Here is a 26,677-nt window from a genome sequence, read left to right as displayed (position 1 = left end):
ACTGAGGAAGTGCAGTTAACATGTTTTACAAATCTTACTTTATTTGATACCACGTATGATACATGAATAATCATCACATACATATTATAAAAGTAAGTCACTTTATTTGCATTAATTTTCACAACTCATAAATAACTTTCCAGCAAAACCACTGTACACAAGTAAGAAATACTGTCACCACTTATAATTATTTACAAGTCCATAGCTTTTCTTAGATCAAGGATCCACTACATTCAATTTCCCGTACTATTACTAACTGAAGAACTGCTACTCAGGACCTCCACGCTGAAAGATAACATGAAACAAAATGTAAGTTTATGACTACACATCAACTACTATGTAGTACATACAGAGGATTATGTAAATAGCAGAAACATCTGTTGCTTGCAACACATAAGTAGCATGTTAGGTAGAACGGAGGCGTGTGTTGAAGTAAGTTACATGGTGGTGATGCAAAATGAGAGACATACCGGAGTTTCAAAGATGTTAAACTGCAGATGCGCGATTAGTTAGTGCAAATTTGTTAGGTGTGTACCGAGGAACATATTAAGCAAGTGTCAGCTACACTTTTCCTAGTCGAGATGGGCAGCTGCCCTCGTTCAAGGGCAGTGTCTTGTAGTTTTAAATCAACTTGCATTTGGATTGATCTCATTCGAAATTACACGCTAAACACAGAGAACTCTTCTGAAGAAGAGTAATCGGCTACGCCCGTCAGCACGATGGACTGAAGATCACCTTCCACTGATACCTTTTGTTGGAGGGAACTTCCCTAACAAGTAGTCTACTGGCATCTCCAGTGTCGGTTCGGAGTATTAGGGCAAGCCCACATCCCCCTTGTACAAGGTATCGAATTCCACGGTAAGACAAACCAGCAGAATCCAACTTACTGCTGGGAATCCCATAGAAACCAAGGAGGGGTCTCTAGTCATAGCTATGCCTACCTCAAGTTTACATGCTGAGATACCAAATACACTATAGAACCAATACAATGTTAGTCGCTCATTTGAGAAATGCGACAAGCTTCTTCTCGCCCGCCAGGGTGTCTGGAGAGGAACAGTATGATCAGACCTACAAAATTCGCGGGAAAACAATATCGAGGAAGATTAATAATGAAAAAGAAGCCTCAGTAATAGGAAAGCCGGAAACTGAAGAGGATTGTCAATAAAGATCGTGGAGTAAATATGTCAAAGTGATTATGCGTATATTTTAGATGACCACGTTAATCCTAGGTCCAGATATTTTTTCCCGGCAAATGACAGAATTTTCGAAAATGACAATGCGCCGATTCTCACTGCTGGAGCTATTCGGCGTGCTTTCATGAGCATCAGGATCAACTACAAAACCTCCCGTTGCCTGTCTATCCAATCTCCAGACCTCAATTTTATTCAAAACCTGTGGTCAGTTCTGGAGCTCAGATTCCAGAATAGATATCCTCTTTCATTTTTGCTGACGGAACTGAGCGCTACTTCTCGTAAGGAAAGATTCAATATTCCTCTGGAATCCATTCATGCCTTATATGCGTCTATTCCACGACAGATCAGAGGAGTTCTACAGGATAATGGTGGTTACTTCTCCCAGGATTTTTGTCGTAATCCACACTCATTTCTCTCTGTTTGTATGTGTTGGGCCCTACTCATTTCTCACAGCCAACCCTTTCCTTACCTAATTCACCGCATTACATCTGGTGCAGGAACGCGTTAAGCAGAAGAGCAATTAATTACAAATATCAAAGAGTAACATATTTAATGTTCATGCTTACACATTTACGTAGGTATGCTACTGTCTAGGTGTGCTATAAACAGTGGCGGATTTAGGGGGAGGGGCTAGAAGGGCTACAGCCCAGGGCGGCAAATATTTGAAGATATGAAGTAGTTCAAAATGAAGTTTGAAAAAATATTTAAGTTTTCGCGATAGGAAGCCTACAAAATAGGGAGGCGGAAGACCATGTGCCACCCATAGAAAAGGGTATATAGAAACACTACTGTATTAAGTAGTTAGTATTTCATACTGTTACCAAAAGTGAAATTTTTAGCACGGTACTAGTGGTTGGTTTTGATCAAGTTGGCTGATTTAAGCAATATCAGATCACTAGGAGCTACAACACTGATTTCCGAACTGATCTTGTTTTGTTATGAAGTGTAAAGCGTCGGCTTCCATTTTGTACCGCGTAATAGGTGCGTTCTTGTGCTGAATAAGTGTCCTATTTTAATAAATCACCAGGTGAAGAAAATTATTACTGTAATTTAATTTTAGTTTTTTATTTGTTTTTAAAATGAACTGAATGGAGATATAGTAGAAGCAGAATAATCTACTTTAAAGGGTAGATGGAGTTCATTACGTAATGTAATAAGATTTAGATTGCTTATCTCAAGCTAACTGAAACCAAACTACAACATACTCTATCAACGTTAACAACTCATCATTTCCACGAAAACACCTCATTGCTTCGATTGTCTCGCGAGAATCTGACAAAATTGCAACTTGATTATCAGTAATTGCTAGTGTATTAAAAAGTCAATGAGCCTGCTTTTGTAGCTATAGGAATTATGGCTTTTTCATATGTAAGTTTAGAACCCAACAAAGTGGACAGGAAATCCTGTTTGAAAAATTTGGTGTAGACATTGAAAGAACTGAATAATGATAGTCTTTAGTTATCCTTTGTTACTACCAAGTTTTGGACGCTAAACTAAAAATCAAATCAAATTGACACATTGGGCCAGATTCCGTAACGGTTTGCATCAACATAAAGCAAAATCTGTGTTTTGGTTTGCGATAATAGGCACTGTATTTATGTACTGTGCCTATTATAACTGATGTAATGTTGTAAGTTGCGTTTCTCTCCGCAATTCTTGTGAAGGCTAGAACGAAATAACGGCCTCTAGTCCGATCCCTTTTGCGACTTCACTCTGTCAAACTCACTGTAAATTTGAGATGTCGAAGTTAACAAAACGTTTCCAGGAGGTAAGTTTTGATATTAGTTTAAAGAGTCTTCCAATGATACACTGTAGTTGTGCACACATACCGTTTCCAGTAAGCGATTTCGATAATAATCTAAGGAGTCTCCGAACACGATATTGTAGTAGTTGTGCTAAGAACATTTGCAGTCATGGACGCCCCACCAGGGGGCAATTGCCCCCCACTGTTAAAAAAGAGTAACATTTTATAGGCTCTTCTGGTGATAAAAGTTTGCTTTTAAAATCAACATTCAAATAAATAATTAGAAATAATGAGATGTTATATATATATCAGTAGTGATTATATTTAACTTGATGAATACAATGGCAAAGTAGTTTGAATGATAGTATCCATCAGTTTTTTGTTGTTGCTTTTACAGACGCAGTGCTGATTACAATGAAGTTTTGTTCTATTGGGTTTCATTCTAGCAATTCTAAATTTCGAAAACTGACATCTAAGCTAGACTTCCAATAATACTATTTGTAAATAAAGGATGACTTCGTTCTTCAAGACCAGACGAAATGACAAAATTTTAGTGATTTTTACCTTTTACAAATAAATAGAAAAATACATATAGAGATATCGCTCTATACAGTAGTTAGTATTTTGTACTGAGTTACCAAAACTGAACTTTTTAGCGGAGTACTAATGGTTGATGATAAAGTTGGCTAATTTGAGCATTCGTACCAAGCGCTGCTATCATCTGAAGGAATTACACACCTTTCGTCATCAGCTCTCTCGCTTAGCAACAGCTGAACCCTTATTGGCTCAACGCGTGGGTGCGTCCAAAGTGTGAGCTTTAGTTTGCATTTTTGCACGGATCAAGACATTTCGGCAGCACTTGAAGTTACAACACTGATTTCCGGTACTGGCCTTGTTTTGTTATGAAGTGTAAAAAGTCGGTTTAGATTTGTAACACGTAATAGGTGCGTTCTTGTGCTGAATAAGTGTGCTATTTTAATAAATTACGAGGTGAAGAAAATTAATATTTATAATAATAGTATAATTATATCAGGGTCATTGTTTGTTCAGTGTTTTGCTGGAGACGAAAGGAATAAAACTTTATAGAACTTAGCCAATTAACGCGGACAACGTAACTGTTTAATGGTAATGAGTTCTGTTTCTTGCACATGGTTAGATTTTTTTATAAGATAAAAGTTTTGAGTGAATAAGTGTAGTGTAAGAATTGAGTAAAGTAAATAATTACGTGTGTGTACGATACTAGCAATAAATCATGAGTGACAGTAGGAAGCGTTTAAGTGGTGCTGCTTATACAAAAGCAACATTAGAAAAATCAGAAAAAAGAACAGGAAGTGTTAAAGAAGACTGCAAAAATATTTAACTTCTTTCAAAAACCCGAAACTGGGCATGGTTCAGGTCATCTGATAGCAAAAGCCACGTGGAAACGCAAATATCTGGACAAAAATTAGAATTGTCCCGAAACAAATTACGCCCAATTACAGAATCTCCAAGTGCAGTAGAATTTGCAGCTAGCGGTGAGACTAGAGATGCCAACAGAAATAAAAGGCGAGGATTTCCAGGACTCCAAAATTCAGTGTAAAGCTGAACTGAAAAACAACAAAGATTTTTCTAATTTCATTCCTCAAGGGAGCTCAAATGCTATATAACACTTAGAAAAGTATGAGAAAGATTTTGTGTTTGATCCTCCTTTGTGGCCTATCAAAGAAAACATCCGAGAGCAAGTCATAAAAAGGAGAATAAATCAAGACATTTTGAAGTAGGTTTTAGCCGTACTAAAAGATTAATTGGGAGGGCAACATTGCTACTTAGCCCAGACTCTTTTTAAAAGCACTTTGATCAACGGACAGGAAGCTAAATGATCTTACTTTATGTACTCCGAAAGTTCCGGAAAACTTTTTTTTTGTATACCATGCCAACTTTTCGGTGGGATTTCAAAATTAGCTAAAGAGGGCTTCGATGACTGGAAACACGGGAAATGATAGTTTAACAAGCCACGAGAATTCGTCAGACCACAAATCATGCGTCTTAGTAATGAAAATAAAGAATGAACACTGCAGGAAGAATTGATTCTAAGCTGCTAACTCAAATTGAGGATGAAACCAATTACTGGAGAAATGTTTTGAAATGACTAGTTGCTGTTGTGAGATCCCTAGCTGCTGCTGGTCTACCTTTAAGAGGACATTATGAAAAATCTGGATCAACACACGACTGCGAAAATTTTATGTGTATAGAGTTAATAGCCAAATTTGACCCCTTCTTAGCGACCCATGTTTCTAAGTATGGCAATCCACGTCAAGGTCACATCTCATACTTGTCCTCCACCACATACGAGGAATTTCTTACACTTATGAGCCGAGAAGTCACGGAAGAAATAAACCATATTGATCAACTGGCCATAATAATTAGATGCGTTCCCGGGAATGGCATTCTTGTAGAAAGATTCCTCTGCTTTTTACCTAATGTGGGCCATAAAGCAGATGAGCTTTTCAGTGCTGTTACTGATGTTCTCGATAAATATGTTATTGACATAAAAAACTGCAGGGGACAGTCGTATGACAATGCCTCCAACATGTCTGGAGAGTACACTGGACTGCAAGCCAGAATACGTGAGACAACGCCGACAGCATTCGCAGAATTTAATCTATGAGCATTCAACCAGTAGTTGTAAAGAAAGTCGAGATTTTTTCATGCTTCTTAATAACCTGTATAATTTTTTCTCATGCTCTACCAGAAGGTGGGAAGTACTCACGACATGTCTTGGCAAGAGAAACAACTTAAGTCTAAAATCCTTGTCAAATACTCGATGGTCTGCAAAGAATGACGCTTGTAAGGCATTAATGAAGATAGTGAAGCATCTGGCTACTTCCGCCAGTTCAAAGATTAGAAACGGCTTTTCTGTCAATTCTGTGGGGAGATTTGTTATCCAGATTTGTTAACGCATCAAGTAAAAAGCTACAGTCACCTGAAATCGACCTATCAACTGTATCAGTCATGGATCATTATCAGAAACGTGTACGAAACTGGAGCGTTGACAAAGTCGAAAGTGACTCACTATGAGAATGAAGTAAAGAGCAAGACGAGACGAAAAGTTCAAGTAGATGAAACTCGAGAAGGAGAATTAGAGTTTATTGGCAGAGAAAACTTCCGTATCAATACTTTCAATGTAATAACGGATACATTAAGTAATGAAATGGGAAGAAGAAAAACTGTATACGATGACCTCAACGCGTTGTTTGGATTTTTAATTATTGCCGGCAAAGAAGACCTTGACAAAAGCATACTAGTGTAACACAGCAAGAAGTTATGTGCTTTTTACGATAAAGATCTACCAACTACAGAAGATTTTGTTAACGAGTGTTTACACTTTTTTATTTTATTTATTTTTTATTTTATTTTTATTTTTGAAAGAATAGGATGAATGTCCAAAAACCATATACAAACTTTATCAACTTGTACATGAGTACGGACTGCAGGAAGTATATCGTTACGTTAATATAGCTCTAAACCTTTTCTTGACAATCCTTGTGTTTAACTGCTCAGCGGAAAGATCATTCTCCGTCTTGAAAAGCTTAAGTGTTGCATGAGATCTACCATGACTGAGGAACGTTTGAGGGATGTGGCAGTTTGAAGTATCGAATCAGAAATAACGCAAAAGTTGGACTATGATGATGTAATAGACTCATTTTCAAATACTGCTTCACGAAAGAAGTTCTTTTAATTGCGACAGCTTATATGTATTTGCCGTCAGAAGGAAAAAAAATATAAGTTTAAACACTGTAAATATGTCAAATTTCAAAGTGATAAAAGTTCTTTCGTGTCTCAGACTCATCATCTCACCATAGTATTTCTGGTAAATTTCTTTCTTAATTTAGATAACTACTTTCTTTTGATACATATTCTTCTGTTCATCAGTGTTACACAGTTTCTTGTACTTAATGTTTAAAGCTCTAGCAAAGAACGTCATTTTTCATATTAAATGCTTTATTCATATGTATTGTGTTAGGACTCGGAAGATTCAGTACAAGGTCTCTTCAATGTAAGGAGGTTCTCTAGGATTGGGTATAGTGATTTTAACAATTCATACAGTTCACAATGAATCCGTCACACTTTACAAAAAATCGCTATTCATCTGTTCTTTTGTTACCAACAATTCGCGATACCGTAGTTATTAAAAAAAAAATAATTATTATTTGTGTGTGAAAAAGAGAAGATTATTTAGAATTTCTGACTTCAGATTAATTAAAGTTTAGTTTGTTTGCTTTAACAGTAGAAAAATGCAGTTACTTCTCATACAAAACGTAGGCGGCCCTTGCAATAGTTTGAACAAAAATAACAGTGATATGGTATGCAATACATATTCCGACCTGTGACAGTTCTGGTTCCAAATGAACTTCAGGGAGCTGGTTATACACAGCCTGTTCTCTAGCCAGCCCGTATGCCTAAGTATTACGAAGTTTGGATTTAATCTTAATCGTGTAAAAGTGGAAGAGTTTAGTTCAGGAGAGACTGTCCAAAAATCGAATTTAGCACATTGAACCAATTCTAAAAAAGTGTAACAACGTTTCAGATTGCACATTTGCTTCTTGCTGCATTTGGAAGAAGACATCTTATCTTGACATACAAGATATTACTTTGGTTAAAAAAAAAAATCATCTAGGTATTTTTGTTATTCAATCCAAGAAAGCTGAAATATAGGTAGAACTAAAGTCTTTGAGACAAGTGTTTTGAGTAGTGGCAGTATTACTGAGAAAACGCTGTCTTCATTATTATTATTATTATTATTATTATTATTATTATTATTATTATTATTATTATTATTATTATTATTATTATTATTATATTCTAATGTATGGTTCCGTGTATAGTACTACTACCTTGGTTTGAAACCATTTTATCCCTCCCTGCAAAAGTTGTTTTTATATTAGTTTCTTTCGTTTCGTGCCAGTTTCTTCTGTATTTTGTACCTTTCTACGGCCAGATGACGGAATATAGCACACCATTTTTCATTTTTGTGTCGTATTTACGCAAGTATAAGGTAAAGAGAAGGAAAGGGAGCAAGAAGGTGCGAGTAGAGGGGAGATGGCTCCGAAGTAACTAATGAGGGGGCGGCAAGTTGTCGCTAGCCCTTAAGCGGCAAAGTCTAAATCCGCCTCTGGATATAAATAATTATTAAACACATGAAGAAAATACAATTAAACCTTATAATAAAAAATGATAAGGTGTGATTCGCGAAATTGTAATCAAGATAGAACGCGCCATACTCACGATAAACTATTTATTCTTTCTTGCATGAACAGAAGGTACAAAATGCTGCAAGAAAATGTTACAACTTGGTTGACATGGGTCCATGCCTGTAGGCCTCCACCAGCTTGCTGCGGAACCTCATGAACAGCCTTTTTCTTGACTTTTCTGCCACTCGCTTGGAAATGGTTGCCCATACGCGCTTCAAACCATTCCAATTCTTTGGAAGCTTCTTCCTTTTCTTGTACTCAGCCTTGCTTAGTGCCCAATATCTTTCGATAGGTCGATTTTGGGGCACATTTGGGGGGCTAATGTTTTTGGGAACGAAGTTGATGTCCTCTAAAAGCTTCGTCACTGTACCCGCATAATGTGAAGTTGCCAGGTCTGGCCAAAATAATACATTACCCATGGTCCTCTTCTTCCCCAAAAATGGCAACAGCCGTTTCTTGATGCACTCTTCTCTATATATATCCTGGTTCATGGTACCGGTGGTAATGAATGGTTCGGACACATCACCGTCTTCAGAAATGGTTTGCCAAACCAAGCATTTAGCTGGAAATTTCGTTTTCTGTTGCACTCGAGCTTCGTATGGGATAGCATGTCCTGGAACTAAGCTATAGTACTCAGTTCCAGCCATTTCTTTGTGATTCGCGAATACGTATGTTTCGTCATACATTACAAAAAAATGTTCTCCGCCACTAGGAACACTCATCTTGTAGAGTTTTCTTGTGCCCCTTGTGACTCGCTCCACTTGATTTTTTCACGTACTTTGGTTTATGCTGCTTCTTCCTAGTGACAATTCCAAGCCTCTTTTTTGCTCGATTCACTGTAGATTGCGACGTTCCCACGAGCTTTGCCAACTCACGTTCAGAGCATGATGGATTTTGGACCAATAGTCTCTTGAGCCTTGCGTCTAGCTTGGTGTTTGGTTTCGATCGGTATGACGGCATTAGATCAGTACTTCCAGTATCCACGAAACGTTTTATGGCTCTCTGAGTTGTCCTGTCAGACACACCTTGCTTCCGGAAATGCTCTAAAGTTGCTTTTCGATTGCCGTTTTGGCTCTAGAAAAACTTGCCTATCGCCTTGCTCAGGTATTTTGACTCTTCACGCTTCATTCTGCACCCACTCTTACACTACAACTAGCTGGCTGATAAACACACTTTACAAGGACCTATAGATGGCGCTTCTCGTGCAATTTGTTCCGTGTTGGCATGCTGAATCATGCCTTAATACTCTCTCTTTTATACTAAATGTATTCATTAAAGTATCTGAACCAGTGTAATAAAAAATATGTCAACGAAACTTAAAAAGACTTCCAATTGTAGTTTTGTACGTAAACAAAAATACACAAGTTCTCCAGTATACTCAAGACACGCCTGCTGTTACTGTATCTTCCCTTTTAAAAGAAAGGCTTGTTATGAATCAAGCCGCACCAGACATTCAGTTTTAAGCTATTTCTCTCTTGTTTCATAACAACATAAGGATTTTCTGCACATTATGTCTGTTTACCTTTCCGGGGTTGCGGAAAATACAAGGTAACCAAAAAAGCTCTTGCCGTTCTAGACAGTGATAAACAAAGAGCAATACAGTGGACGGTACGTTTCTTTAGGTTTCGAACTGATCTCTATCAGCATTCAATACCTTTTGCCAACATTCCTGTAGCTGCATAATACCCTGGTGATAAAATTCGGCAGTTGTGGATGCAAAGAAGTCTGTGAGTGCATTCCGCAGATCTCCCTCATTTGAGAAGGATTTCCTACGGAGGTAGCTGTCGAGGAAATAAAACAGGTGGTAGTCTGTTGGTGCAACGTCCGGTGAATATGGTGCATAGTACAGTGTCTCCCAGCCAAGTTGGTGAAGGGTCTCCCGGGTCCTCTTTATAACATGTGACTCGGCACTGTCACTCTCACACATCCCTGCGATTCACCAATACCGGCTTCTTCTGCCGCAATGCGCAGTGCACCTTCTGCAACTGCCGAGAATGGAGGTCGCAGTGATGGTCTGACCAGATACAAGGAGCTCGTAATGCACCACTTGCTGACAATTCCACCATACAGGGATCATAACCTTTCGTGGGTGCAGACGTGATCTTGAGGTGTGAGGAACACGGTCACGTAGCGACAACCAATGTGTGGTACGTTTGGAATGTCTTGGAGGACTCACTTTTCATCACCACTAATCAAGCGATCAACGACAGGTATGCTCAGGTGCCGAGTGAGCAAGGACAAACAGGCTGTTACTCGTTGTTCCTTGTTGGCTGCCGGTAATGTATGGCGTACCCACTTGCTTAACTTGTATTATTGTCCGATCCTACGCAGGTGCAGTCTGACTGTTCCAATGGAAATATAGAACCTTTCTGCAAGTTCATTACATGTTAGACCATTGTTCTCCTCGATGGCTACTTTCAGGGCCTCGTCATCCAACACATGACGTCCACTGCGAGCTTCATCCGGAAGGCGCATATCTCCCTAACGGAATTTTTGCGTTCGTTCACGGCATTCTCCCCAAATACCTTGCATATGTGGCGATTTGATGCGACAGGTGACAGGCCCACTGCAGTACTTTAAAGCTGTACAGCAAACACACGCGAACAAGCTCTTTGATACCGCAATTTCTCTTCGACACTGAACGAGTTATGGCTGCTGTGTGTGCAACGTGCCTGTATTACTAACGACCAACTCCCCATCGCTTGGGAGGCATGTGCATCGTTTCGTTTCCTCTCTGCGAGTGTAAATTAATGGGACGTCAAAAATGGCAAGAACTTTTTTGGTTACCTTGTAGCTCCATCTGACAAACATACTCGCTGCAGATAGTCATTGTACTAATCCATTTGACGAAAAATCGAACACAAAAGAAAAACAATGTGAAGGTCATGTGGTTTCAAAGATTGCAGATCTGGACTTCATGCTAGTTGCTTGTACTTTGTACACTGTAAACCAGAGAATTTCAGAGTTCAATCGAAGCATGACAAGTAGACTTGGAGGAACTACGCTGAAACCTTCCTGTGAGGGCTGCACACTTTCTTCACTGGCAGAAGATCATCCCGTTCGCGGAACACAAAGCACATTCTCAGTTTTCTTGACTTCGCATATCACGCAGCAATGCTTTTCCACCAGGCAGTGATTTTTCATATTCCCTCGTGAAAATCCGCTGTACACTAATCGGTGAACTTGACTCACGACATCAGAAAATACAATGACCTTTCATCTGCATCGGTACCATTCAGTACCACCAATTATATCGCTTCTTATAAGAATGTATACCTTCAGACATAAAACTGAAATAATAATTTTCTATATAATGAAATGTAATGTTGGAAAGATTTCATGGATTGTGTATATATTGGGAAACTCCGGCATTTATAAAGCAGATACTCGGAGAGCATTATTCACTGAGCAAATTTACTGTCGAATAGTCGGAGAGACCATTATTTAACCACTAAACATTCAATCAATTACTTACGTTTATGTAATCTATTTCTTCCTGTTCTAGAGGCCGTCTCTGATATTTCCTTGGTAACTGCCAATCTTCTAGAACTGCTCCGCGTTGAACACTTTGAGCATGAGATGCAGACCCTGGATGAGAAGCACCACCAGCTTGCGTCTGTTCAACCTTTTGCGTTGTTCCAGCTGAAATGTTCAAATTATAATTGTGGTATTCCACACGATATTCGTTGCATTGCAAAATACAATATTTTATAGTACTTCAATACAAAACTGCGTATACAACGAAAGGAATGAACATACTACTCAAGTCGCAAGAACTGTACTAATCGCTTACAGTTTATCATATCTTCCGAATAAACAAGGTTTAGATTTGCTACATAATAAAATACAAGCTTTCTGCATTAGGGTCCGTCCATGTCAAGTGTACCAAAGAAAAAAATGGTTACTTGACCATTAATCAACTGAATTTTGCTTATTGATTCCTACATGATTACAAAGTCCAAAAATATTAATTTAAAAGTTTTACATTTTTTGTTAAATCGTTTTCCCATATCAGAATGGATCCATTTTTGTTTGACAACACGCGCCGATTCTTGCGTTTGAAGAGGTTTGCAAAATAGACCAAACTACCTAAACAGTTGACATTGATTTGGATGTACATACGTCCAAATTGTCAAATTTGGAATGTTCGAAGACCCATCAACCCAAGAAGGAATGTAATCTCAGGCTCAATGGTTTGGAGGTGTGTAGCTGACAAACAAAACCACTATCCTGTAGTATACTGTAGTGCAAAAATCATGTTTGAGGTTCATCTCCAACCCAAGTTACAGAATATTAAAAATCACACACACAAAGAAACATATGTTAGTTGAGGATTGAAGATGGACAAGCAAGTATTAGTGATGGACTGAGTTCATATTTAATTAGTGATTGTTGCTGTTAAGTTTAAAACGAGTTTGCTGTTGAAAATAGATACGTCAATGTCCAATATTTCAGCTGAGAGTATTTTAATTTTGTGGTCAATGTGAACAGAATAACAAGACATTATTATTCTTACGATCAGGATCGGCTGTACCGTATGTGCACGAGGCAGCAAAACACTGGCATAAAATATACAAAACTAAAATTTGAGGTAGGACTCGTATATGAGAAACGTAACAATTGAAATGCATATTTATACCTCAAAATTAATTTCTGACAAACATACTGTAGCTATTATTATTTGGCGAATCTTATGTTTTCACTAATGCAATTATAATGGAGTAACGTACTACCTAAAATATTTTTTTTAAGATGTGTTCTTTCTAGGGATGAGGAGGAGGAAAATGTTACTACTGCACGGGGAGGCAAATTGTCTGATACCGATCGACCCTAAGAGTACACTAAACATTTTTTTTCGTAATACCTGTATTTAAAATGAATAATAAACACGAGGTCGGCGAATTGATTACATTTTAGTACACTGCATGAGAACATCAGATTTCTTCCATTGTCTTTAAAACTATATTATTTTGCGACAACAGGTGACCATGAATTTCCTAACATATCTTACAAAGCTTAAAAATGTTCTAATTTTGTCAAGACCGTTTAAAAGGAATCATCTTCATTTACATAAAAGATAAAGAAGTCATTCAACATCAGAACAATAAACTCCTTGACAGATTTCAAACTGCGTGACAATTACTGGCACAAGGAGTTTTCATTGTTTATTCCCTGTATCAAAGAATTTTATCTCTGTATTTTGTCCCTGTAATGAAACCTTAAGTGCTTCATTACTTCATGAAGTATAGAATATGAAATTCATTCTGTACAAATTACACTTCACCTAAGGGATTCTATCGCATGTGTATACACTGATCAGTGGTGCCGGACAGAAGTGAATGACATTAGAGGCGAACATAAAGCTGTGCATGTAACATTTTATCGTCCTGCAGAACCAAGGATGCTTTTTACGAAAAATGAGAGAGACCAGATTTGGGTCCCCATGAACAATATTGTACGGACACTAAGTGTCTCAGAACTTACAACAGCTACTGGCAGTGCATATAGCATCATTCTCAAATTAAGCGAATAAATAAATAAATAAATAATAAAAAAAAAAAAAAAACTTTTTAATGAATACAAATCACAGTAGAACCACAAATAGGATCCAAGAGTGACAAATAAGTTATAAATCGTACACCATTTATTTTGTTTTAACCAAAATGTGTTTTTATCAATTGTATTCTTTATGCAAACTTGTTATAAAATAGTGATTAAATAGGACTGAGTTGCTTATACAGTGCAACTTCTTTAATTCGAACCTAGAAGTACCATGAACAATTTCTAATTAGCCACAATTTCAAATTATTCACGTTCATTGAACATTTACATCATGTTATCACTTCATTTAAATGTAGTACGAAACATTAGCTGAGATCATATTATTTAGTATTGATGAGCGTAATACATTTTTCTAGTTTTTATTTTATTTTATTTATTTATTTTTTGATTGGTAACGTCTTGACTTGTGGATAAATCTCAAACATGATATTTGCACAGCAGTATAATAGCTGATAGAGGGTTTATCTGTCAAAATTTCATATCTTAAATTTTGCCCCAACAAATGTGTAGGCTGTCCAAATTTTATTTATTTATTTATTTATTTTAATTTTCCATTTTTCATATTTAAGTAGCTAACATCCCCAAATAATTAAGCCTGAAATCACATTCTTTCTTGGGATGATTTAGATGGATTTGGATTATTTTGCATACCTAATTCATTAAATATGTTTTAATCATGAGATAAATTGTTCTCTCCTGAATAAAATTATTTTTGTTTCATCATCTTAGAGTTCACCAGGTCTGAGTAATGTAAGTTAAACCAAACCCCTACCAACACAAGAATCAGCGCGTGTTGTCAAACGAAAAGGGTTGTCATCGGAGTCGTGGGAAGAAATAAAATATTAAAATTATTATTTTTGGACCCTATAATCGTGCAGGAATACACAAACAAAAAATCATTAGATTATAAAATGGTCAAACCCTCATTGGTTCACTTCATATGGATTGACCTATAATCATCTTTCTTACTGGTACAGAAAGCAGCTACTTACTACCTTTTCAGTGATTAAATTCTGCTGCCGAATAAGATAGTTCTAAATGATAAGAGTAAGCTTCGGGAAGTTTAAAAAAAAAAAAAAAAAAAGTTATTTAAATACATAAAATAATGATAAAAATCTTCTAATAAATTTGGATTAAACCTACGCTTTAAGAACTGGAAAAACACATGTAGGTTTGAAAAACTATAAACTAAATTTCGCTCCATTTAAATATGTAGATTATTTAGGACGACGCTTTTTGAGAATTCTTTCGAAACCAGCTATAAACATTAACCTTTTGATTACTAACCGTATATCTCCAAGACCGACAGTACGGGCTTCTTCTTCTACTTCTTCTTCTCATTATTTGTTTGTTTGTTTGTTTTTTTAAAAATATATACAATTATCAGAGTTACTTTCAAATGTTAGTCCATCAGGCTTTAATCTGCCTCGAGACATGGAACAAAAAGGACACGGAGAATAGGTCAACAATTCAAGAATTATATAAATCTGTGGACACTGAGCAAATGATCGCTTCAGGAGAGCAGGGCAAGAAAAAAAATCTGTTCCATATACCCTGCAAACTATGTATACTATCCATAGATATATTTCCAGGATACTGGAATATGGTTTTAGTCGTACTATTGTCAAATAATTAGCACTATGTGATTGAGATCGCTTGCTAATACACGTTGGTATTGGGCCTATCAATAGAGAAAGAAGTTTTATAGTTACACAAAAGAAAAGGCGCTTTATTGTGTCCTGAACAGAGGAGCAGACCTGAGCACGCCCTTTCCAGTGTTGATCGCATACATCTGCAAACACTTCCAACATATTTTATGGTAGTTACTGATCGCTGTTGTTCGGCTACTTATTTTTTCTTTCTTTATTCCACTCTTCCGCTTCTCCCCTGCCCCACCCACACCATATAACCATACAAAACTTAAGAATATGCAAGAAGTTGCATGTAAAGTCCGGGAAGACTCTCGCGACCACAGAAATTGTGGTGGATCGAATGTATTGTTTATGAGGAGCATTGAACCGGGTGTCGCAAACGTCCACCTGACCTCGTATGGGAAGAAAGCGAACACTAGTGCTTGGATTCGAAATAGGCGCATTTCGTGTGTGCAGTGAGTGGAGTGTTGTAGTGAGCGGAGGTAGGTTAATGGAATATGGCACAAAGACGTCATTTGGATGCATTTACCAAAGGCCGGATCATCGGGCGCTAGGAAAAAGCTGGCACACAGACAGCAATACTACGAACCTTCAATGTGCTACAAAGTGTCGTGTCTAGGTTGTGGAAACAGTTTATCGACACAGGAGACATCAGCTGTAGGTCCGGTGGAGGATATCCACGAGTGACAACTCTACAACAGGACCGATACTTGTCCGTAACTGTGCGTCAGAATCCCACCATGCCTGCAAGAGAACTGCCAACGGAGCTTGCAGCCGCCTCAGGATTGAGAGTGTCACGCCATACTGTGTACCGTTGACTGAGTGCCAGTAGTCTGTATGACCGACGACTAGCAACATGCATTCCACTGACTCAGACACACAAAAGAACCCGTTTACAGTGGTGTTGAAAACATCACCAGTGGACCTCCAACGAATAGGGCCGCGTACTGTTCACAGACTAGTGCAGATTCAGTTCCCAAAGCGATTCCCATCGCACTCTGATCTGGCATCTCCTTTACAACCCAAGAACATCGTGGAAAGGCATCGATATGGTGGTAGGGAAATACTTGTTTGGGCAGGCATTATGATGACTGGTCTTACTGATCTGCACATCTTCGAAGCTGGTCCATCAACGGCCAGAGGTACAAAGACGAGGTTCTGCATGCCATATGCGGCTTTTCAGGGGCGCACTTGGCCCACAGTTTCTGCTTATGCATGACAATGCCCGTCCCCGTCGAGTCAAACTGGTGGAAGAATGTTTAGAGACGGAAGACATCCAACATATTGAGTAGCTAGTGCGACCTGCTGACCTAAACCCGACTGAACATGAATGGGACGCATTAGGAGGATGTGTTGGAACCTGTCAGCCGCCTCCAGGACACACCAGGACCTCTGTACTGCTCTTCATGAGGAATGGAATTAGCTACCCCAAGAGCTCTTCCATAACCTGATCTTTAGCATGGAACGTCGTTGCCAGACATGTATGACTGTTCGGGGCGACTATATCCCATATTAACCTGTTTTCGATGCCGCCAGTGTCTCTCATAGTATTTTTGTGGTGTGAGTATTTTGGTACCAAGTTTCGCGTTTGTGTTCTGTGACACCTTCTGCCATGTTTTCCTTCAAGTTTGGCCTGTTCCGTGTTAGTGTGGCCTTTAAGTGTGATATGTTGTTATGGTGGTTGCATTTGGTGTGACTTCTTTACGTTCTTCGTGCCCTATATACTCGAACAGTCATTATGCTTAAGTTTTGGACATCTATGTGTGTGTGTGTGTGTGTGTGTGTGTACAGGTTGCGGCAGCTAGAAGTGGCACGGGTAATGGACATTTTTTAAAAAAATATTTTTTATAGTTACAACGCCTATGTTTTAATTTCTCATTTTTCTTTATTTTTACATTACATTACATTATAGTAGGAAAATCACAACAACAATGTTACAGTTTCATGACAATCACAAAAAAATGTTGAAAATTATGTCTTCTCGGAGTAGACAAAGGTCAAGACGACGGAGCACGTTATTTGTAACCCCGCAATAACTCATCTGGTGTTATTTGTGCATGGCGTCAGAAATGTTTGCTTTTAATTCTTCCATTTAAAACAAAGTTTTGACCAGAACAAAATGAATTATTTAATAACCATACTTTTTTTCTTTCTTTCTTTTCTTTTTTTTTTTTTTTTTTTTTTTGTTACAGTTTCAAGAACCTAACGTCCTCTTCATCAGACATTGAGAAAAGACAGATGACAGCAAATCTTATATCTTCCTCAGCCGTTAGTTAGCATATTCATTTATATAATTTTAATTGTTTTTTATGATTATATATATGAATATATTTGACATTTTTTTTTTACAGAAAGATAAACAGTAAATTCTGAACAGTCAGTTATAAAAGGAAAATTTCTAATAATTTTCCAGGAGGTAATGTACCTAAAATAGAAGCCACATTTCCTCGCTGAACTGCTATGCTGATACGTTGTATCAAAAAAGTAGTAGCCCGCTAGTCACCAGTAAGGTGTGCAATACGTTGACCTACTTCTTTGATGAAATTGAGCCCTTCGAGGCCCCAAATGCCGCTTAATTCAATGGCTACGGGCACGAACATGTATCTATCGAGCAGATCTTTATATTTTCTTCTTTTCTTGCATTCTCTGCGGGCTGCAATAGCTCCTTCTCGAAATGAAGAAAGAGTGAGATTAGATGACGCGAAAGTGTCAGAGCAGGTGAAATCCCAGAGAAGAATCCTTCCCCTCTTCCATGGTACCAGCGTCATGCCATCTGGTCTTTTGCCATCAGATCTGTTACACCCCACAGGTTCACGAACAGATGGAACTTCCGCCGATGTGAGTGCTCTCCAGATAATGTCATTCACGTTCAAATGCCTCACATGTCTTCCGGAGCTACTTATACCCCGTCCCAAAGAAAGACATCACATGTCGAAAGACTCTGTGATCTCGGACGCCACAGGCCCTTTGATACTATCCTCTCTTCTTCCAACGCTTCACATACTGCCCTCAATCTCTGGTTTGATGTGCTATTCCGCCATCTTGTTGGAAAAGAAGCGTAATCTCGTTCTTTCTCACTTAGCTGCTTTACAAGTGGATTAAACATTTAAAGCGATCTGAGTTGGCAGTATAAGTAGAGAAGACTAGAACGACTTTCCTGCGTATTGACACAGCACATCAAACACCTACGTATGATGGGAAACTTTAAATGTTGATCTGGGGCTAGTACCGATTCAAATCCTGTTACTCTGACTATTAGTATAGCCAGAAAGATGGAGAAATGCTTTTACACCGAAGCACTTATTTCATCAGACGCAATAATTTCCTGTAGCCATAATTTTGTATGGTTTATATTTTAAATCTAACTTCAGTATACGACGACACGTTCGGTCAGATATTCCCGTTTTTTGGGTTACAGTCTGCTTTACTTCTGAGGACTTTGCAACATGTGCCTGCACACTTCTACAATATTGTCTTCAGTTCGCACTTTCTTCTGTGTTGCACATTTCCTGTTACAAACGAAATCCGTTTCAAAGAATTTATAATTAGCTTCTGTATTGTATATTTCTGAGGTGCTGGTGTGCCGGAAAACTTTTCCCTGAATTGTTCTCTGACATCCTTGAACGATTTCAATGTAAAATATTTTTCCCCTAGGAAAATACTCATCTCAAGATTTAAGACCATTTCTCAACTCGAAACCCAACAACTTTACAACAACAACTTATTTCAACTACTGCTAGTAAGCCCTCTCACATTATGTTATCCATGCACAGAACAAGTTTGAACCGGTCGGAACCAGTGTTAAAAAACTACGTGTAAAGATCGAGCAACTAATCTTACTCCGGAGCCACTTTTAGTTGGCGCACCCCGTATTATGGACGTTATAACGATAGAAACAATCAAGCATGTAATAACAAAATTAAACCATGAATATACAATTTCACGGGGAAATTAATAAAAAATAATAATAAGATATGTATGCAATATGCCAAGGTATTTACAAATAGATACTCGATATGGTAGCCCTTACATTAAAGTATCAACAAATAGACACCTGGTAATCAAAAGGTTAATATTGCATTTGTAAGTTTTTTTTTTTTTCCTGTCCTTATTCATTCCTTCATCTTTTAACTGAGTTCATTATACGTTTCTTTTAGCCTTCAGGGCATAATACTGAACTAAAGATGTCATATTGTGAACAGTAATGAGTGAAATGGGTTTCGTATAGATTTAATTAACTGTAGCATCTGTGTAATATTATTAGGAATCAAGTAGAAAGGAAGATGCTTGGATTGTGATCGAAAATTCTGGACTAGATTGCCTGAAAGATGAATCCTTTAAAGGAAAATAAACGCCATGAGCGTTCCCACTCAGGTCTCTGTATATTGAAATGACATTGTGTTTTAGATTTGCGATATACTGAATAAGAATCAGAATGGCTTAGAATAAAATAGAGAAGTCAATGTAATTACTGGTTAGTTGCCCGGATATTTCTATATATTACAGCCATGTAGTGTGTGAAAAATGTAGTTTTATTTATTTATTTACTGTATGATCCGTAAACTGAATGAGGAACTGATCCGTATTAAGGTATGTATCTAATAGAATGTAACAGTAGAAAAAAACTCTAATAATGCTAATCCTTCTTTGCTTATCTGCGTGTATCATTTGAAATAGTATTTTTACCAACAATATAGAAGCAACCTTCTTCATCTTTAATCAACCACACCGATTCAAAGTATCTCTTCGCTTGAAACTCTTCCGGATCTGGATAATTCATATCATTACTTCTGTTTCGAGACAATTTTTTATACCAGCCTGAAACAGATTTATAACGAATTGAAATTTCAACTTATAAATTCGTGTCAATTAATTAATTAATTTACGAAACGGTTATCGAATTAAAACCAATTATTTAAAAACTAAGTCTATTTGATGAATCTGATAATAAAAGTAATGTTTCAATCACTTTTGACCAGTCTAGTTTAAAAAGAAGCAGAAGAGTCAGTACATCAAACCTCACTTTTCGTTCCATTTATCAAAAAATACAGGAAGTACGGAATGATGTATTTTTTAGTTTTAGGTTCAAGCTTTTCCAAAGATAATATTGAATAATATGGTAATAAACCTTGAATGGTACATATTAATATCCGATATCGAAATTGGTTAACTGACGTCATAATTTTCCAACAGAGAACAGAAATATGGTTACTGTATTTTTACTTTTATTTGATAGTAATTTTCACCTTGTCAGTCAATATGACAACAATTTGATCTACATATTTTTCTGATTATTACTATTAATATTAAAGAGTGCACTAGCTGAACCTGCGCTGTCTATTCAGCGCATAGTTCCATTATGACCATGAATCTCCTTCCCACTGTGTATGTCTCCTTACACAAGTAAAGGATAGGAGACTCGCAAAGAAAATGAATTGCTATGTATGATGTTGGAGTGAATCTGTAGCAAGTTTGTAGAAGTAACACGATATTAACTGGAAACATTTTTTTTTTTCTAATAAATCCATATCCACCCGATACGCCTCACTGCGTCTCTTGAAGCCTTTGAAGTTGCCACCATGCAATAGGTTTTGCCATTCAGATTTAAGTAAAGCACTTGTAATGTCCGTCAACCTGCCATACGTAACTTCTCTACTGGTTGCCTAACACCGTAGTTTCAGTCTCCAACAATGTTAATATTATGGGCTCAAAACAACCCCTAAAGTGTTGAACAGAACAATAACGACACGGTTTGTTTTTTTAAATTTAAATTAGAACTGAACAATCTATACAAAATTTGGAATCAACCAGCGAGAACGGCACGTTTCTAGCAGGTGTAGTTTTCGAGATCTCATTGTCGAAAGGATTGGGGACAAACATATAAACCTAGCATTTTAATATATAGACTTGCAGCTGGCAAATGACTTTAAGTCTGGTCAGAGTTGCCAATCTCAGAGAGCAAAATTATCAATTTTTGTTTCTAGAATTATCGTATATTAAAAAAAAAAATCGTATATTCGTTGTGCACGTGATAATTGTAGAAACAAGTATAATACTTCTAATAATATATAATAAACTTATTTAGCAATCTTCAATTTTCAACTCCAAATCGGCGTCACTGTCCTAAGTTTTTTCCTTATTTTAACACTACTGTACTTTTAACAACAAAAATAATTCCATCCCCTTCTAAACATAGTTGAATTTAAAGAATGGATGCAGGGTTGCCATTTGCCAATTCGAAAACCGTTATCGATTTATTTGATCGGAAATAACTGCTAAAAACCTTAATGTGTGTTTTATTATTATTTAGTACACATCTGCAATTTATTTGCAAATTCAAAGACTGCAAAAACGTGTGCGTTCTAAAATTACCGTATATTTACCTATTGTGTTAAGGGCATTATCGTATATATCATTAAGGCTTAAATGACCTATATCTCGATAAATTATCGTATGGTTGGCAAGCCTGGGTGTGACCCACTGAGACTCATATACTTTGAGATTTTGTACAGAGATGCCATTTTGTGTGGAAAAGGCTCAATACATTTTAGACTACCTGATATAGTGTTTAATGAATATTTTATTTTACAAATACAATAGAAATGCATTTCTTTATAAGCATGCGTAAACTAGTTGTCATAAATGCAGAAATACCACTATTTACAACCTACGTGAGATTTAACTTGAGATGGAAAATTTGATTTCGTTGGCGCGAAATTTGTCTCAGAAATACTAGAAGCACTGCAAGAGATCTATCACAAACCTCTAAGAATGTTTATGTTAGAACATACGAAAAGAACCAACACATTGTTATTGCTCTAGTCTTTGAATAAATTAACAACAATAGTGATGAAACAATAATTAGGAAAAAATGTCAATTTAAGACCAAAAAAATTAAATAAAAAATACAACAATGTTCCTTTATAACCATAGCAGCATTTGACTCATTTATTTTCATTTTCCCTCATTGCTCACACTAACACTTTCTTTCAAATTTCCTTATTTTCTTATCTTCAACAATCCTCTACACACACACATTAGCATCCTTCTACTTCATCATTCTCTGCCCCCCCCCCCTTTTTTTTTCTGATAACAAATTCTTTGGTAAAGTATCGCAGCAAAATCTTTGGGATTGAAAGAATACCAAACGGTTTGTGTCGTGAAATACCAAAGAATTTATTAGAATTTCCTTTCTCTTCATCTCATCATCATCCACTTTACCAAGTTACTTGATAAAGTATCGCAGCAAAATCTTTGGCATTAAAGGAATTTCAAAGGATTTGCTAAGTGAAATATCAAGGAATTTGCTAGAATCTGGTTCTCCAGCATAAGATCGTATGGTGCATATGATCTTACGTTCCTCTCCAGTCAAAAGTAGGTCCTCACAGAGGTAGAGACCTTGACGAGGTTGTGGGGCTTTCAACCAACATCTGCCTGCACCAACCTTCCTACTTTGCTTTGGATGGGAAATATCATCTTGTTCTTTTCTTTGCAGGAGAACAGAAGTCCAGAGATATTTTAAAGATCATTACTCGTGGAAGACACAAGCAAAATATAGAACAGACCTGTACTAAATAGAAGGAATATTACCTGCTTGAAAGTTATGTAAGAAGAACAACATCGTATGGTATCTCTGAAGACACCGTGGTAATAAAAATCCAACATCTAAAACTGCAGCAGATTGAAGAATCAATACAAGGAACAATTTATGACGACAGTAAAATAGAGGTGCTTGACAGGCGTTTAGAAGTGGCCAGCTCATTAGTTTGAAGCTATGATGTAGTGAAGTCCTAATTTATGGAATGTACAACTTAGCCAGCTAGTGGATGGAAACTTAAGTGCTTGAAGTGCTTGAACAAAACCGACTTATTCACTCAGTCTGATAGTTGGATTATATTCATGAGTGGTTGATTTTAAGATGTAAAAAGAAAATGTGCTCAAGAATCGATAGTTATCGAGAGACTGTAGCTTAATCCTCTAATGATACCGTCGACTGCCGTGACTCAGTGCAAGTAAAATTACAGTGGTCTTCAGGTTGCCCCAGAAAGTATTTTGTTCCTTCCTTTCAAGATTAAGAATAATTGATATAGGAGGGAAATTTGATTCAGCACTACGAAGGAATTTACGAAACCAGGAAGGAATATTTTTCCCATTCTTTAAGAATACGGAAAAGCATACAAGTTCTCACTCAAGCAGAAGTGTTGACTACAAGGAAAAACAAAGAACTTTCATGGAAATCAAAATTCTTACATTCAGCGAACTTATCGTATTAGAGTTATTTGTGCAATGATTTTCAAAATTTACCAAAATTCCTCCTCGACACAATATATTATAAAGGTAACCAAGAAAATTCTGTTGCTTTTTCACCCACTACCTTCAAACATCGATATGTCACCTAAGACGTACCTAGAAGATCAAAAATGATCCCCAGCAGCATCGATGACTTTCTGCTAATGTTCTGGAAGCCCATGGATCCCATTGCGGTAGAACTTGGTGGGCCGTGAAGCGAAGAAGGTACCAAGTGCATTTTGCACCTCTACTAGGGATTTGAACTGGCGTCCTCTAAGATGATTGTCCAAGGAATGGAACACGTGATAATCGGATGGCGCAACGTCCGGGGAGTATGCTGAATGTAATAATGTTTCACATCCAAGGCGCAGAATGGTGTCCCGGGTCATCCTAACCACGTGGGGCTTAGCGTTGTCCTGTAACAGGAGGAGCCATTTGTGATTCAGAAGTGCTGGCTCCAGAGTTTTGAGTTTCTTCTTGAACATGGCCCAACTGTTGACAGTACACGGTTGCATTGATGCTCTGACCAGCTGGTAGCAGTTCCAGATGCACGATACCGCGAGCAGTCCACCAAACACACAGGAGGACTTTCTTCTGGTGCAGCGCTGGTTTCGGCTGTTTCGGAACCGGTTCATGGGATGCTAACCAATGATGACGGCGCCGTGTAGCTTCGTACAGGACCCATTTCTCATCACATGTCAACACTCTGTCCAGAAATAGCTAAATGGCTCCTTTCTCAGACGAGACAGCAAAGAAACACAGGTGTCTGCTCGCGTTGTCTTCTGGCCTGGAGTCAAATCATGTGGGACCCATCGACCTAATTTGTCGTGCTTCCCAAGTTGATGGAGGTGGTCCCGAATGGTTTCTCCACTCGCAATGAATTGTAGTCCCAGTTTCTCACATTTCTGGCCACAACTGCCTCAATTGCTGCTTGAAGATCTTCATTTTGTACATGTGTTGATCTTTTGTGGTGCGTCTTCGAGTGTTTCGTCACCGTCCTTAAACTTGCTAAACCACCATTGCACTGTCCCCGTAGGCAGACACCCTCACAAAAGGTCTGTTATATCTTCTCCCTCACTGCAACGGCGTTCGACCTAAGCTTGAACTCGTACAGCATACATTCCTTATGACGCTCTTTGGAGGTCTTATGTTCACTTTGTCCTTACGCAAGTTCACGGTGTAACTGAATTGCCACAACTACATAGCAGGGTTGGCAAAAACCATGGTTTTTATTAAAAAAAAAAAAAACAGATTTTTTTGTTTAAATAATTTGCACTATGTATTTATATCAAATATGGACAGAAATAAGTTTGTTTCGCCTTGGTGTTATTATGCAACAACGGATTTATGCTGGAAGGGGTCACATAAGCTTAAAGCGTAACCAAAACTGCTTCTCGGTTTACATCCGAGAGAAATTATCCTCCGTTTGAAGTCGAAATCGGAACTAATTGGCCACAAATGTGATACGTCTACCGACTCACTCACGAAGGACTCCTGATACGTTGTACTGATCTTTACATACTTGTTAATATAATTATCAAGAGTCATTTCAGAAGGACAAAAAGATAAACAGTTGCAAAAGTGAAACTATTATACAGAATTACATATGGACAATTTCAAAATACTGCAGAGTACAGAAGAACTAATATAGTCCAAGTTAGTTAATTACGACTTTTATCAGTCCAAATTAAAAAAATACAACGACTTAATTTGCATATCAGTTGAAAAAAAAAAGTGAATAAAGATACGAGCTATTTGAGTCAACTTTGGCTCTGACCCATTTATACATAAATAGATGCCAAAGATACTTCTGATTTCCATAAATGCCTCTCTTGGGGTTTGTATGACTCCCGCCCCCCCCCCCCAAAAAAAAACGGCATTTCGACGTATTTTATCAATAGTGAACATTATTAAAACGAAACAATATTTAGAATTTTTCTTTGACTGCAACTGCATAACAATAATAACTAAAAAAAAAAAAAAAAAAAAAAATCATAAACTTATATAAAAAAGTTGCTTTTGTAGTATAATCTCTTTTGAGTAATGAATGGGGAATTTAGGTCTGAATGTAATGTGAATAATATACGGGAGTGAAACGTGATAACCCACAAATGTGTGTTCATCAAGATTTTACGAACACTAACCCTTTTACGAACATTTTTCGTTTTTTGGTTTAAACCAGCCAACCCTGCCACATAGTATGTTGGATATACCTACACCAACAACTGACTTTCACCTTATCACCATTCACATTCAACTCACGGTGTGAGGGCCATTTTCAACACAGACCTCAACAAAAAGTGACAGAAATTTCTTAATTACATTTATATATTTAGGAATACATTACAAATCGATAAAAGAAGAGAAGATTGGAAGAATTAAGAGTTATTGCGTATTTGTCTGGAATTGAAATCAATTCTTAATCACACAGAATATAGAACAATCACGAAATTTAACGTTCGACATGAAGTGAAAATGAAATCTTTCAGTTTTAACGTCTCACAATTTAGCCCTTTAGGTTAAGGGAGAGGATGATTAAGGCAAGTGAATGATGATGGAAGTTGTGGCGGAATGAGAAAGTAGGAGGAAACGTGAGTACCCAAGAAAACCCACGAACACGATGTTGTCCACTACAGACTTACTTGGCCGGGGATCGAGCTAGGAGCTCCATACACGAGCGGTAAGCGCTCTACCACCGTGTCCACCTCGAATTGAAGTTAATCTTAAGTTGAGGTAGTGTCTATTAATATATGAATAAGTAAAAAGAATAAACACTAAAGGATATAATGACACACGAATTACAAAACAGCACCGTAGAAATCTAAGAGTTAATATTTTAGTCAAGTAGTAGCTGACACTGCGCTGTCTACTTAGCGCATAGTTCTATTATGACCATGAACCTCCTTCCCACTGTGCATGTCTCCTTATTCACACAAGTAAAGGATAAGAGATTCACAAAAGAAGTGAATTGCTCTGTATAGATGATAGGGAGCTTGTGGCAAATTC

At 37.5% G+C, this 26,677-nt stretch overlaps 1 protein-coding gene across 2 annotated transcripts in view; it reads right to left on the bottom strand.

Annotated features, from left to right (window-relative positions):
- Positions 1-82: 82 nt before the first annotated feature.
- LOC145678361 (alpha-ketoglutarate dehydrogenase component 4) overlaps positions 83-26,677 on the bottom strand; it is a 54,083-nt gene continuing 27,488 nt past the window's right edge. For both annotated transcript variants that reach the window (XM_081748421.1, XM_081748422.1), the window contains exons 3-4: positions 11,644-11,810; positions 83-285 (exon numbers count right to left, since the gene is read on the bottom strand). In XM_081748421.1, the coding sequence (XP_081604547.1) occupies positions 268-285; positions 11,644-11,810 (185 nt within the window). In that variant the 3' untranslated portion in view covers positions 83-267. The remainder of the gene's footprint in view (positions 286-11,643; positions 11,811-26,677) is intronic.

This window comes from Thermobia domestica, chromosome 2, assembly GCF_964235325.1.
Source record: "Thermobia domestica chromosome 2, izTheDome1.hap1.1, whole genome shotgun sequence".
In the NCBI taxonomy this organism is placed as follows: domain Eukaryota; kingdom Metazoa; phylum Arthropoda; class Insecta; order Zygentoma; family Lepismatidae; genus Thermobia; species Thermobia domestica.
This window is presented reverse-complemented; position numbering and strand designations above follow the sequence as displayed.